The sequence below is a fragment of the Neolamprologus brichardi genome, chromosome 5, assembly GCF_056152115.1.
Source record: "Neolamprologus brichardi isolate AB-2024 chromosome 5, ASM5615211v1, whole genome shotgun sequence".
In the NCBI taxonomy this organism is placed as follows: Eukaryota; Metazoa; Chordata; class Actinopteri; order Cichliformes; family Cichlidae; genus Neolamprologus; species Neolamprologus brichardi.
The window spans coordinates 3,720,682-3,735,106 of record NC_142108.1 but is presented as its reverse complement, the minus strand read 5'-3'; the positions used below and the strand labels follow the sequence as shown (position 1 = coordinate 3,735,106).

The following is a 14,425-nucleotide window of genomic DNA, read 5'->3' as shown; positions in this document are numbered from 1 at the left end:
TTTTCCTTCCTATGATAGCCCGACGGGCAGGGCTGAGTTAGATTTTGGTAGCCCGACTGGAAAGATCGCTAGCCCCGGGACGTCGGGCTAGCGATTTTGCGAGCCCTGGTACTGTTTCAAGTTCTCTCATTGTTTGACATGTAGGGTGGATATTTACGGTGGCCCTGAGAGGCCAAAAGCGCTGCAAAAAGAAAAACACTTGCAAAAAGAAAAAGCGCTGCAAAAAGAAAAACACTTGCAAAAAGAAAAAGCGCTGCAAAAAGAAAAACACTTGCAAAAAGAAAAAGCGCTGCAAAAAGAAAAACACTTGCAAAAAGAAAAAGCGCTGCAAAAAGAAAAACACTTGCAAAAAGAAAAACACTTGCAAAAACAAAAAGCGCTGCAAAAAGAAAAACACTTGCAAAAAGAAAAAGCGCTGCAAAAAGAAAAACACTTGCAAAAAGAAAAAGCGCTGCAAAAAGAAAAACACTTGCAAAAAGAAAAAGCGCTGCAAAAAGAAAAACACTTGCAAAAAGAAAAGCGCTGCAAAAGCACACACAACACAACGGAAATAGGAAAAAACACAACGGAAATGTTTCTGGGGAGACAATAACCGGACGGACCAGTTGACCAAAACATGCTAACAAGTGCACTGGGACTGGGAGACACTTCAACGAAGTGGAAGCAGAGCGGCCAAAGAGTAAACTTCCAAAAGTAAGTTCTGAATATTATGTCACTTATTTATGTGCAAATGTTTAATAACGAGGAGCATTAAAACATTACTGTTGGCCACATGCCGGCAAAGTTATGTGACATTAGCGATGTTTGTACTTTCAGCGTTTACTTTGTTTTAAAGTCTTTACTTTATACGCCGTTAGATAGTCGACCTTAATCTTACAGAGAATCTGATGATTTTGTGGATAATTAAAATCAGTCATATATCCACAAACACAACAGGCTGAAAGTCAGTGATGCTGCTCGGTTTGCAGTCCTGAATATCACGGCACAAGCAGGATTCACTGCACTGTTAATGTTAATTATGTCATATTGCTGCCTCTGTTCGGTGGTGTTGAGCCAAACGGACTTTAACGTGTGTTTGAACGAGCTGACGGTTCACTCATTGTAGCGACTTCCACAGTCGCTAGAGCCCGGGGATGGAGCCCGCCTATTTGCCTGACGCGCTGTCAACTTTAGCAATAATGCGAGAGGTGGAATTGTTTGCTTGTTTATTAAAGTGTTTACAGAGTAATGTCATCTCAAGATTTGGACTCTTACAACGTCACAGGCTCTAATGTAACAAGACGAAACATGTTGTGCAGCGGTCAACAAAAACTACGGCTACCCAGCCCTCCTCTCTGTCAAAATCAAAACCAGTGAATGACAGACTGACAACGCCCTCTTAATGTCGCCGCTAGCACCCACGTGACTCCCATTACACATCACCATAGCAACCAAACAAATGAAAACCCAGTGATCATCAAAAAATTCAATACATTTAATTATGGTTCCTACACTCATTAAGCTGAAAGAAAGATGCTTTAATCACAGCAGTCACACATGTGTCCACTGTACCAGCTGGGAACTCTTCTTGTTCAGCACTCGTAATAACACTAAATCCTCCTGTTTGTAGCAGTGTGTACACCTGAGACTGTCACCTGTCTGTCTGTCCTGCACTCTCTCTCTGTTTCTTTCTCTCTGATTGTGGAATAAAAGTATGAACATGTGTTTATAAGTTACACTTGTGTTTGAATCCTGCAGCTTATCACGCATTTGATTTCCATGTGTGACGACTGCAAGTGTCCAGAGTGAGGACAGACTGAGGGACCCACTGCTGCACATCATCTGTGAGGCTTTGCACCCCTGATGATCCACCAGGACTCAGCAGTGTGTGAGGAAGAGGAGGAGGAAGAGCCAGCAGCAGCTGACAGATGGAGAGAATAGACAGACTGTTCCCTGTTTGTGAAGGACTGCTAGGAAAGTTTAACATAACTAACTGTCTGTCCTGAATCAGTCTTATTAGGTAATGTTCAAATAATGTTATCATCCAGTGTTTTCAGTGTGGGAGAAAGTACTCAGGGCCTTCAAGTTACACACTATGAAAGGCAGCAACAAGTTTAATATTCAGAAACCTAAAGTATGTATCAGCAGCTGAATGGAGCTAAAAATAATTGTTTGTTTCAGTTCTATGAAGCTTTGAGTATTTTGGATCAGTAGCACTGCTGTGTTTGTTGCATCATATCGCTGTAATTGTTTATATGCTTTATATATTCTGAGGTAAGTTGATCTATAGTTACATCATATTCTATAAGGATGTTATGTGTTTGTAGACTTTCTGCCCAGTTTGACCCATTTAGCAGAAGTCAGCCCTTTTAAGGCTCTGATATCTATTCTGAGTGACTTAAAGCAGTTATGACATGGTCTGATTTTCTCACCCAATAAAGGAATATTTAATATATCAGTCTACTCTTCATTCTATCAGAAACAGTTATCACAGCTCGTACAATTTCTTTTTACACATGTATGTAAGCAGTGAGCCAAATTTAGTAATAATGCCAACATATTAAAAGAACAATATTTGTCTCTTATATATAATACATCTATATATACACTGTCACAGATACTTGTCTTTAAGTGAAGATTTAAGGTGATAGGAAATATAAATAAATGCAACTTGAATCTTTACTGAAGCTCAGTGTTTGACACAGAGTTCATTCACATGTGCTGTACCAGTGTACCTGCATATGTGATGTGACAATAGAAGTGATTTGATTTGAGAGTTCAAACTCACTGCTGTAATAACTGATAATGATTAATATAATAACTATAATATTGGCCATCTCATATTTACACTGACTTTAGTCTCATGAACAACATTAGCTAATTGTTATTTACTAGCTAATCTTAAATGACTGTTCAGTACAGATATGAAGCCCAACAATCATGTTTTACAGTCCTGTGGTCTCAGCCTCAGATACTTATCAAATCACACAAAGCTCGTGTAGAAACAAACAAACGAACAAAATATGTTCTCCTTCATTTCTGTCAACCACACGTTTCCCGCTATCATGGTTGCTAGGCAACCTGGGCAGCGCGACGGAGGCTAGACCGTCCCATTTCACAAGCCTCACACTTCCGGCCTTAGCGGTCTTTGAGTACGCGGCCCTTGAGGACCGTTGAGGCTGCGTACTTTAAGGCTGCAGACCCTGAATTGGGATACAGCAATTCAGGGACTGTTTCCCAATTCAGGGTCTGAAATGGGACGGTCTAGCCTCCGTCGCGCTGCCCAGGTTGCCTAGCAACCATGATAGCGGGAAACGTGTGGTTGACAGAAATGAAGGAGAACATATTTTGTTCGTTTGTTTGTTTCTACACGAGCTTTGTGTGATTTGATAAGTATCTGAGGCTGAGACCACAGGACTGTAAAACATGATTGTTGGGCTTCATATCTGTACTGAACAGTCATTTAAGATTAGCTAGTAAATAACAATTAGCTAATGTTGTTCATGAGACTAAAGTCAGTGTAAATATGAGATGGCCAATATTATAGTTATTATATTAATCATTATCAGTTATTACAGCAGTGAGTTTGAACTCTCAAATCAAATCACTTCTATTGTCACATCACATATGCAGGTACACTGGTACAGCACATGTGAATGAACTCTGTGTCAAACACTGAGCTTCAGTAAAGATTCAAGTTGCATTTATTTATATTTCCTATCACCTTAAATCTTCACTTAAAGACAAGTATCTGTGACAGTGTATATATAGATGTATTATATATAAGAGACAAATATTGTTATTTTAATATGTTGGCATTATTACTAAATTTGGCTCAATGCTTACATATATGTGTGGAAGAAGCAAATGTACGAGCTGTGATAACTGTTTCTGATAGAATGAAGAGTAGACTGATATATGAAATATTCCTTTATTGGGTGAGAAAATCAGACCATGTCATAACTGCTTTAAGTCACTCAGAATAGATATCAGAGCCTTAAAAGGGCTGACTTCTGCTAAATGGGTCAAACTGGGCAGAAAGTCTACAAACACATAACATCCTTATAGAATATGATGTAACTATAGATCAACTTACCTCAGAATATATAAAGCATATAAACAATTACAGCGATATGATGCAACAAACACAGCAGTGCTACTGATCCAAAATACTCAAAGCTTCATAGAACTGAAACAAACAATTATTTTTAGCTCCATTCAGCTGCTGATACATACTTTAGGTTTCTGAATATTAAACTTGTTGCTGCCTTTCATAGTGTGTAACTTGAAGGCCCTGAGTACTTTCTCCCACACTGAAAACACTGGATGATAACATTATTTGAACATTACCTAATAAGACTGATTCAGGACAGACAGTTAGTTATGTTAAACTTTCCTAGCAGTCCTTCACAAACAGGGAACAGTCTGTCTATTCTCTCCATCTGTCAGCTGCTGCTGGCTCTTCCTCCTCCTCTTCCTCACACACTGCTGAGTCCTGGTGGATCATCAGGGGTGCAAAGCCTCACAGATGATGTGCAGCAGTGGGTCCCTCAGTCTGTCCTCACTCTGGACACTTGCAGTCGTCACACATGGAAATCAAATGCGTGATAAGCTGCAGGATTCAAACACAAGTGTAACTTATAAACACATGTTCATACTTTTATTCCACAATCAGAGAGAAAGAAACAGAGAGAGAGTGCAGGACAGACAGACAGGTGACAGTCTCAGGTGTACACACTGCTACAAACAGGAGGATTTAGTGTTATTACGAGTGCTGAACAAGAAGAGTTCCCAGCTGGTACAGTGGACACATGTGTGACTGCTGTGATTAAAGCATCTTTCTTTCAGCTTAATGAGTGTAGGAACCATAATTAAATGTATTGAATTTTTTGATGATCACTGGGTTTTCATTTGTTTGGTTGCTATGGTGATGTGTAATGGGAGTCACGTGGGTGCTAGCGGCGACATTAAGAGGGCGTTGTCAGTCTGTCATTCACTGGTTTTGATTTTGACAGAGAGGAGGGCTGGGTAGCCGTAGTTTTTGTTGACCGCTGCACAACATGTTTCGTCTTGTTACATTAGAGCCTGTGACGTTGTAAGAGTCCAAATCTTGAGATGACATTACTCTGTAAACACTTTAATAAACAAGCAAACAATTCCACCTCTCGCATTATTGCTAAAGTTGACAGCGCGTCAGGCAAATAGGCGGGCTCCATCCCCGGGCTCTAGCGACTGTGGAAGTCGCTACAATGAGTGAACCGTCAGCTCGTTCAAACACACGTTAAAGTCCGTTTGGCTCAACACCACCGAACAGAGGCAGCAATATGACATAATTAACATTAACAGTGCAGTGAATCCTGCTTGTGCCGTGATATTCAGGACTGCAAACCGAGCAGCATCACTGACTTTCAGCCTGTTGTGTTTGTGGATATATGACTGACTTTAATTATCCATAAAATCATCAGATTCTCTGTAAGATTAAGGTCGACTATCTAACGGCGTATAAAGTAAAGACTTTAAAACAAAGTAAACGCTGAAAGTACAAACATCGCTAATGTCACATAACTTTGCCGGCATGTGGCCAACAGTAATGTTTTAATGCTCCTCGTTATTAAACATTTGCACATAAATAAGTGACATAATATTCAGAACTTACTTTTGGAAGTTTACTCTTTGGCCGCTCTGCTTCCACTTCGTTGAAGTGTCTCCCAGTCCCAGTGCACTTGTTAGCATGTTTTGGTCAACTGGTCCGTCCGGTTATTGTCTCCCCAGAAACATTTCCGTTGTGTTTTTTCCTATTTCCGTTGTGTTGTGTGTGCTTTTGCAGCGCTTTTCTTTTTGCAAGTGTTTTTCTTTTTGCAGCGCTTTTTCTTTTTGCAAGTGTTTTTCTTTTTGCAGCGCTTTTTCTTTTTGCAAGTGTTTTTCTTTTTGCAGCGCTTTTTCTTTTTGCAAGTGTTTTTCTTTTTGCAGCGCTTTTTCTTTTTGCAAGTGTTTTTCTTTTTGCAAGTGTTTTTCTTTTTGCAGCGCTTTTTCTTTTTGCAAGTGTTTTTCTTTTTGCAAGTGTTTTTCTTTTTGCAGCGCTTTTTCTTTTTGCAAGTGTTTTTCTTTTTGCAGCGCTTTTTCTTTTTGCAAGTGTTTTTCTTTTTGCAGCGCTTTTTCTTTTTGCAAGTGTTTTTCTTTTTGCAGCGCTTTTTCTTTTTGCAAGTGTTTTTCTTTTTGCAGCGCTTTTTCTTTTTGCAAGTGTTTTTCTTTTTGCAGCGCTTTTGGCCTCTCAGGGCCACCGTAGATATTTTGGTGACACTGAGATTAGCGAGACACTAAACAGCAGTGTAATATCAATGCTAGATTAGATGTTTTCTAATCCGATAAACTGAAATGATTCCACTTTATAGAAGATGTTTGTCGCCTGTTTGTTTGAGTGACAGGAACAGGAAACAGTGGTTGGAAATGACTTTTGTGTTACATGAGGGTAAAGAAGGGCTTTAAGCACCTGGGTAAAAACTGGACCCATGATGAAACACTACAACAGGTACAACATATTCTTCAGTTTTAATATGTCACCATACTGTGCAGTAGGGCTGTGCGATATGACCAAAATCTCATATCCCGATATAAGACATCTATCGTCCGATAACGATATAAATCACAAAATTTTTACATTTTCTGAAAGTTCTGTGAATCTCGGGCAGCTCGACTTGCGTGAAGTGTTTCCAGCTGGGCGTGGTGTGCCTGGAGTCGACATTTTTAGACATCATCATCAGTCAGCTGAGTATTTATTACACGGCGTGCTGCGGGGAAAAGCCTGTTCTAACATTCGAGTCTAAGGTTTATTTTTTAGCACCTGGCGGCTCTTTTTTACTTCTCATCCGTAAATAATCTGCTCTTTCACGTTATTCAGTTTATTTTGAAAAGTCTCAACAGGATCTTGAGCTTTATTCTGAAAGGTTTATGTGGAAAATAAACAAGCAGACACGTGATGGTTTTACATAAAAACAGGCGGTTGTCCGTCCGTAGTGTGGTTATATTAAATATAAGAGAAAGAGAGAACTTTAAGAAATTAAAGCCACTACAGTGACCATCAAAACGGTGAAAAAATATTGCCGTAAACAGTTTATTTTGCGACACCACGAAACAAACGATAGCGTAAAATGAAACGATAGACGTTTTTATATCGTCATCCGATATATATCGTTATATCGAACAGCCCTACTGTGCAGACTGCTGATGAGTTACACGGTTACATTTCATTAATCATTGTTAAACTAAAGTGTTAAGCAGTTACTTTATCCTTTCACTTTCAAATTTCCAGGAAAAACACTACCTTGGCTACTTTTGTGCTTACATTTGATTTATGCTGGGTCACTGTAATGCTGCTGCTGCCACCTTGTTTCACACTGAAAATTAGGAAATGTGTCATCAGTTACAAAAAAGCTGATAGGAAAAGAAGGATGGAAAATACCTGGAATTTAGCTACACTTACAAATACTGCTGCCTCCAAACTGCAAGCATCAATAATAATAATAATAATAATAATGGCTTGCATTTATATTGCGCTTTCCAGGACCCCTCAAAGCGCTTTACAATACCACTATTCATTCACTCTCACATTCACACACTGGTGGAGGCAGCTACAGTTGTAGCCACAGCTGCCCTGGGGCAGACTGACAGAAGCGAGGCTGCCATATCGCGCCATCGGCCCCTCTGGCCATCACCAGTAGGCGGTAGGTGAAGTGTCTTGCCCAAGAACACAACGACCAAGACTGTCCGAGCCGGGGCTTGAACCGACAACCTTCCGATTACAAGACGAACACACAACTCTTGAGCCACAATCTCTAAAATGAAATGTTAATTGAAATGTAAATAAAATGTTACCGTATTGTTTCTATATCTGTGGATATATCATTAGTTTTCTTGAAACAGAAGATTTCCATCCATCCACTTCCGCTTATCCTTTTTCAGGGTCGCGGGGGGTGCTGGAGCCTATCCCAGCTGTCATAGGGCGAGAGGCGGGGTACACCCTGGACAGGTCGCCAGTCTGTCACAGGGCTAACACACAGGGACAGACAACCATTCGCACTCACATTCACTCCCACATTCACACCTATGGGCAATTTAGATTTTTCAATTAACCTATCTCCACAAAGTGGAGAAGATTTCCATTAAAAAGAAAATCTCTGATAACAATTTTGAAGCTAGCGCCCAGCCCTACTGCATGTACTGCAAATATAAAACTGATATTTACTTCAATCATGAAGCAGTTGATGTCTGGTTTCTGACAAATACAGTAAAGAGGTGCGTTCTCCCCCTCCATACCAGGGTTCACAGGTACTGGGACATGGTCAGTGTCAGACACTTCACTGTGCTACAACATACAACATGCAGCACGGACCACATTAGAAATCATGTATATGTAGATGTACTAATTATACATGGCTGAATGGATGCAATAACAACATGTTACTTAGCTACTGTAGTTATTTGTTTCCAGCTGTGTGCAGTTGCTCAAGTCTTATAGACAGTATACTGCTTCAAACATCAGTGCTAACATTTTATTCTTTAAATCTGAATATGCTTCTGGACCAAGACTTGTGGCCTGTTGCTCGGTAACTTATTGTCTGACTATATTAACTACAGTTCATAAACATCATTCATTTTCTCCCACTTATTCCATTCAAGGTCTATTCCAGCTGTCATAGGGCAAAAGTACACCCTGGACAGGTCGCCAGTCTGTCGGAGGGTTATTAGAGAGACAGCCACGCACACCTATGGCCAGCTAACATAGACTGTTTCTTCCTATCCTACGCAAGGCCACCTGGGTTGGCTGGAGGACTGTTTACTTAGCCTGGCAGGGCGAAGGACACTGTCTCAGCTGAACTCTGGACACACACACTGATACACACTCATCCCCCTTTCCAAACGCCTGCGATGCTTGTTCCCTCCCGGTGCAGATGGCGGGTCAACTGGACCAGCACAGACATGCTGCAGGACCGGATGTGCTGTCCATACCGGCTCTCTCTTACCCTTACCCACCCCTGTTGCTTGTCTTGTGTTTCTATGGTGTATTGACAGTCATGTGTTTTTTGTGCTGGGGTGTTTTTTTTCTGTTCTCAAATTGTTCTCCCATTAGGAGCTCAGTCTGAGTGGAGTTTTTTTTCTCCTCCTCTCACCTCATGTTATGTATTTTCGTTGTTTTTTCCTATCAGCCTACCTCTCTGACATGTCTTCCCAATGTGATGTTTGTGTAAAGTTCGGTCAGAAGCTTCCTTTGTAAGCGCGCATGCGACATTAGTGTGCTGCCTGCTGTAACCCATAATTTCCTTCGGGATTAATAAAGTATTCTGATTCTGAGTCAGATACAGCCAAGAGACGCAGAAGGTCCCGGTATGCATCTGGACCGGCGAGGACATCTACAAGCTTCTCTTGCTCCAGAGGTTCCATCTTCAGCCTCTCCGCCATGCAGCCTGACACAAACACACCCATGAACGTACCCTTAATGTGACCTCCATCATCTGAGTGCATGAGAGCTTACTCAACTAAAATTCCAATTGTCATTGGTGTGTGGGTCTTTAATCGTTTCCTCTTCATAGCTGTTAGTTGTTGCATATTGTTTGCTCAGCCTCTGTTAAGAAAAGAGATTAGATTGCAAAACTGCCAAAGCTGCCATCACCTAGCACTAGATTTCAAAACTTTTCATGAGTTTGATCTTTGCTCCTACCTTACAGAGCACGTTACCAGAAGAACAACATCTGCCTGCAAGTACACGCACATCTTAAACAAACTGCATTAAAATTACTTCTGCTAGAATCATAAAATCGAGTAAACTCGACCTCGAGTGAATTGTCATTCAGGTACAGGCTGATGTGGAGCCAAAGATGTCTTAGTATCAAGAGGAGTCACTCCCTGTTTCAAGTACCTGACGCTAATGAAACCCCGAAAAACGTTTCACTCTTGTGAAGTGTTGCTACATACTAGTAAGTTTGTTTCAAACATAGAGGAAGCTCGAAAAGAGGTAAATAGTTTTTATCTTTAAGTCAATTCAGGCGCTTATCCGGTGTGTTAATAGGTAATTAAATGTCAGACTACAATCCTCAAGAAGTCCGTAATGTCCGTTAGACAAAAATGTACGTCCATCTTCACGGTCCGTCGTCAAAATCTCCTTATTCTAAACTATGGTTCCGTATGTGCGACAAAGCTTTGAAGGGAACTTTAACATTTACAGAATCGGGTTATTGATGGTGAGAGACGGATTTATGTCGTTAGGTTATTGTCCAAAACTCAGCTGAGGTCGAGATGAGAGTGGCGCATGAAAAAAAAACGTTAATGGTTTTTGTTTGTTTATTCGTTTGCTTGTTTTATTATTTACATTAATCGAGGTCTTGATCTTATAAAAATATTCAATATTGTTGCATACCGACGTAAAGTATTAATATCAGGCCACGAGAACAAAGCATTGTTCATACTTATCATGTAAATATGAAATCCTGCCAAAACAGTTTTAGACAGATGCTTTTAAATAAAGTTTTTGTTTTTTAAAGAAGAAGAACAAACGGTGATGAGAGAAAGCAACTTCTCATATGATTAAGTGAATATGCCCCCAATCCGCATCCCAGACGCACACACACAGACAGAGAGAGAGAGAGAGAGAATCATGTGTGATGTAGGCGTGACTGGAGCCACAGGTTCAGTATAAAGTGAGCATGAACTCTGGGATGAGAAACAGTACTGTTCCAGTGTTTTCTTTTGTTCGTTCTTTCCTGGAAGTGAGACATCATGAGAGTGGAAGGTGCGGAATAAAACTGAGAGGCACTCAGGATTCTTACCAAGAAAAAAAAAATCAAGGTAACTTAGAAAAAACACTGAATTTGATATCCATGTTTGTATAAATGTATTATTTATTCTTAAAATCATGATATTTCCTGTCATGTTATACATCTCTGCCTGCCTCAACTTCAGTTCCTTGTGCAGAGCGATGAGGCTGGTCTGGGAAACTGTGGTTTCAGCGTTTTTTCTAATGTAATTTCTACTCCTGTCATTTGTACTGGCTATCCACTCTTCTCCAGGACTAGCTGTGATGATGGAGAAAGCTGCACTGCTGCTTTGCTGCCTGATCATGACTTTGTCAGGCTCCCCACTCTACCCATCCATTAGGTAAGTCCTGACAAAATCACTCAAATTCATTAGGTGTTGTTCATTTCCATTTTTACTGAGGTTTAGGCATATTTTGAAAGTTACGTAAACCCTTTGCTTAGTTCAGCCGTTCAGCTTTGGGAATGCCGATCAATGACAGCATTGGATGATTACACAAAGGGAACATTTTTTGTAAACTCATGGCAAATCACACCAATATGCACTATATATATGCATCATTTAGCTGAAATGTTTAGAAGCCTTACCAAGTGACATAGAAAATTTTCTTAATGTTCAAAATCTGAATTAAACATTAAATATAACATATTTGATCTCTGTCAGGATTAGAAAAATGGTCGTGTCGATGCTCATCTAACAGTTGACTCTTTACATAGCTGTGTCCTCTGTACTTCTGCTAAAAAGGGTCAAGATGTCTGGATTAGTCACCGCGTTACGTTTACGAGGCATCATCGTCACAGTGTCGTGTACCAAAGCTGCAGATGTAATTTTTCACGCGCTAAAGCATTTTGCAGACTGATGATATTTTCTTTTCTTTTAAATCTGTCGTCTTTACAAAGACTCTGCACTACTATGAAATCATTGTTCTTGCTAGATAAAGGGCTATGTTTGAATAATGGCATTTAAGATGTTCTGCATTCATATAGTTCATGGGGATGTTTCTCAGGTTCGGCCAGAGGGATACATCTATCCTGATGACATCTTCACTAAAGAATCCAGCAGAGCAGCAGGAGGAAGACGCACGTCCTCCCAGGGAGCCAGCAGAGTTGCGGTCCGTATGTTAATATGGTCTGAGAGGCTGATGTAAAATATGGCTCAAAGGCTCAGCTAATGAAACGTCCCAGTCAAAGTGGATCATTTACACAGTTTTTTAATGGGGATTCTTGATTTATTAGAAGGTACATCATTTTCAAAGATATGTAAAAAAAAACAAAAAACACACAGCTGAATACAATACAAGCAAACATTGGACTACAGATAGTCTATGCTGGACCTAAATCTTTATATTTTGACCTATAGCCTTTTAGATATGGAGCTACATTTTATTAAAATAGTGCATAAAGTTTTGGCATCATTCATTTATGAATTAATTATGAAATGTGGCTAAGATCGATCCACCCCATAATACAGCCTGTGCTGCAAATATAACATATTTCTAATGTAAGATGGGGAAATATTGTTTTTCTACAATATTATGATTTAATTGCACATTACTTAAAATTGATTGTGCAGTGAACATGCACTTGTCATTACAGTATATTTCTTTGTTTCCTGTAAAAACTTCACTTGTTACTTTCTTATTTTGGTGTACTTACCTTTAAATATTCATAGGTAACCATGACTACATTGTAATTTCAAAGCAAATATGTTGAAATTCCATTTGATTACAGGGTAATTACACCTTTAGTTGCAGGCCGTATTATAAAGTTTTACTAAATGTGTCTTAATACTTCGAACTTCCTTTATTCCTTTAGTGTGGATGCATAAAAAGATGTGAGCAAATTGTAAATCGACCGCTGGCCAGCTCCCAGACAAATCCTGCCGCTGCACTGCAGTTTACTTTATTTTCTGCTTACACTGACTGAACTGATGCAAACTGTCCACATTTCTGATTCCAGCTTAGGGCGCCACGCTGATGCCATCTTTACAAACAGCTACAGGAAAGTCCTGGGCCAAATCTCTGCCAGAAAGTTCCTTCAGACAATCATGGGCAAACGGCTGGGGTAGGTAACACAAGTGGAATGAAATCGCTCCAATGTGTGTGGGTTACCAGGACAAATAGCCAGTGAAAGAGGAATTATTGTGGGGTTTGTTTGTTTTTTCCCCACAGGGATGGAAGTGAGAGCTACATGAAACGTCAGTCAGATATCTATGAGGGGACATACAAGGAAGACCTCACAGCCATCCAGAGAAATCAGAGATACAGGGGGGTGCACGGGAATGTCCTGAGACACAGGTATACACGTCTCCAATCTTTAAAAAGCCTAAACATTCAGAATTTGACTTTTCCCACAACTGCAGATTCACTAAACTGAATCTTTTCTCTTTACAGACTGCTGAGTTGAGGAGGAAAGCTTTATCATCACATTTTTTAACCATCTTTTATTTGTTTGAGGGTGTCCTTTAAAGAAAAGAAATGAAATCGTCTTATATATTCACATTAAAAGTTGTGAGGAAATCCTACAGCCTAGCTTATCATTGTGTGTGTGTGTGTGTGTGTGTGCGAGGGGGGGTCGGGTTATTCAAACACCCAAATCAAACTATGTGACCAGATTTCATTAAAAAAAAAACCTTTAGTGGCTTTCTGATTGTGTATCTTTATGAAACGTGTATCTTATGTGAGGATTGTCTCAAGAATGTGTCTTCGGGGCCATGTCTGCATTATAAAAGCCAACTCTGTGTTACAGGTTTCCTGCTATGATTAACAGATGCGGCCTTGATGGCTGTTAAATGGCCGTGCGTGTTGATGTTACTGCACATCTGCACCTTTTCTTTAACATTTCAAGATGTTTCACGAGACAAAAGATGTGATATTTAGAAAGCTTGTATGGAAATGAAGTACATATTTGAAGCAATAATATATTTTATGAGTTTAAAAATAACTCTTGCTGTAGTCACATGCAACTAGTAGTTTTTGCTGCCTAATGCGACTCTTCAAACACTGCAGATTAACTGGATGTCATTCTGCTGTGTTCTGTACCTGTTGCACTACAGTATGTGCTGGCATTACCATTAGCCTGTAATTGCCTACTGTGGCCATCATGGACACGCTTTATAGACTACACAACTCCACCGAGTGTGAAACACCTTCAAAGATCCCTCCATAGGTATCACGGAGCACCTTAACTCTGGGAAGGTGAACTGTTTTTATCTTGTGTGAAGACTGATTAAAAAATATCCCTTTAAGGGAAACACATGTGTGTACAATAGCGGGGAGTGTAATCACGGTACTGTCTGCACAACTGAGGAACAAACCCCAGCAGGCGGCTGGACTCGTGGCAGCACAGGTGCTGCTTCTAACATTGTCTTAATAACAGCTCTGCTCCATTTAGAACTCTCATTAAGCTCTGCCATTGATCCATAACGTACAAACACCAGTACCCGACATTTGAATCATCCATGAATCGGTTCTGTGGATTAATAATCTTCGCAACCTGTCATTTGATCTGACTTTGAATTAATGTTATCCACAACCCAAGTGAGGCCAAGTGACGAGCTTTTGAGGTGATTTCTATGAGTGATTCTTAGTGTTTAGGCTAAAAGTTGCTCTCTGTTCCTAATGCTTCCTCCAGCCTGCTCC

At 40.1% G+C, this 14,425-nt stretch overlaps 1 protein-coding gene across 2 annotated transcripts; it reads left to right on the top strand.

Moving 5' to 3' along the window:
- The first annotated feature begins 10,545 nt into the window (after positions 1-10,545).
- On the top strand, positions 10,546-13,218 carry ghrh (growth hormone releasing hormone). Of its 2 annotated transcripts, none has more exons than XM_087841256.1 (5): positions 10,546-10,818; positions 11,040-11,127; positions 11,792-11,896; positions 12,744-12,848; positions 12,956-13,160. In XM_087841256.1, exons 1-5 carry the CDS (start codon positions 10,677-10,679, stop codon positions 13,158-13,160), a joined length of 645 nt encoding a protein of 214 aa, XP_087697382.1. In that variant the 5' UTR covers positions 10,546-10,676. The 2 variants fall into 2 exon arrangements, with proteins under 2 accessions (XP_087697382.1, XP_087697381.1); XM_087841255.1 differs by lacking the exon at positions 10,546-10,818 and adding an exon at positions 13,178-13,218 and having other exon boundaries at positions 11,045-11,127; positions 12,956-13,081.
- The last annotated feature ends 1,207 nt before the right edge of the window (positions 13,219-14,425 follow it).

Coding starts and splice junctions, on each gene's coding strand:
- ghrh (XM_087841256.1), top strand. CDS start 10,677: ATGAACTCTGGGATGAGAAACAGTACTGTTCCAGTGTTTTCTTTTGTT. Junction 11,128..11,791: donor CCACTCTACCCATCCATTAG/GTAAGTCCTGAC, acceptor GATGTTTCTCAG/GTTCGGCCAGAGGGATACAT. Junction 12,849..12,955: donor ATCATGGGCAAACGGCTGGG/GTAGGTAACACA, acceptor TTTTCCCCACAG/GGATGGAAGTGAGAGCTACA.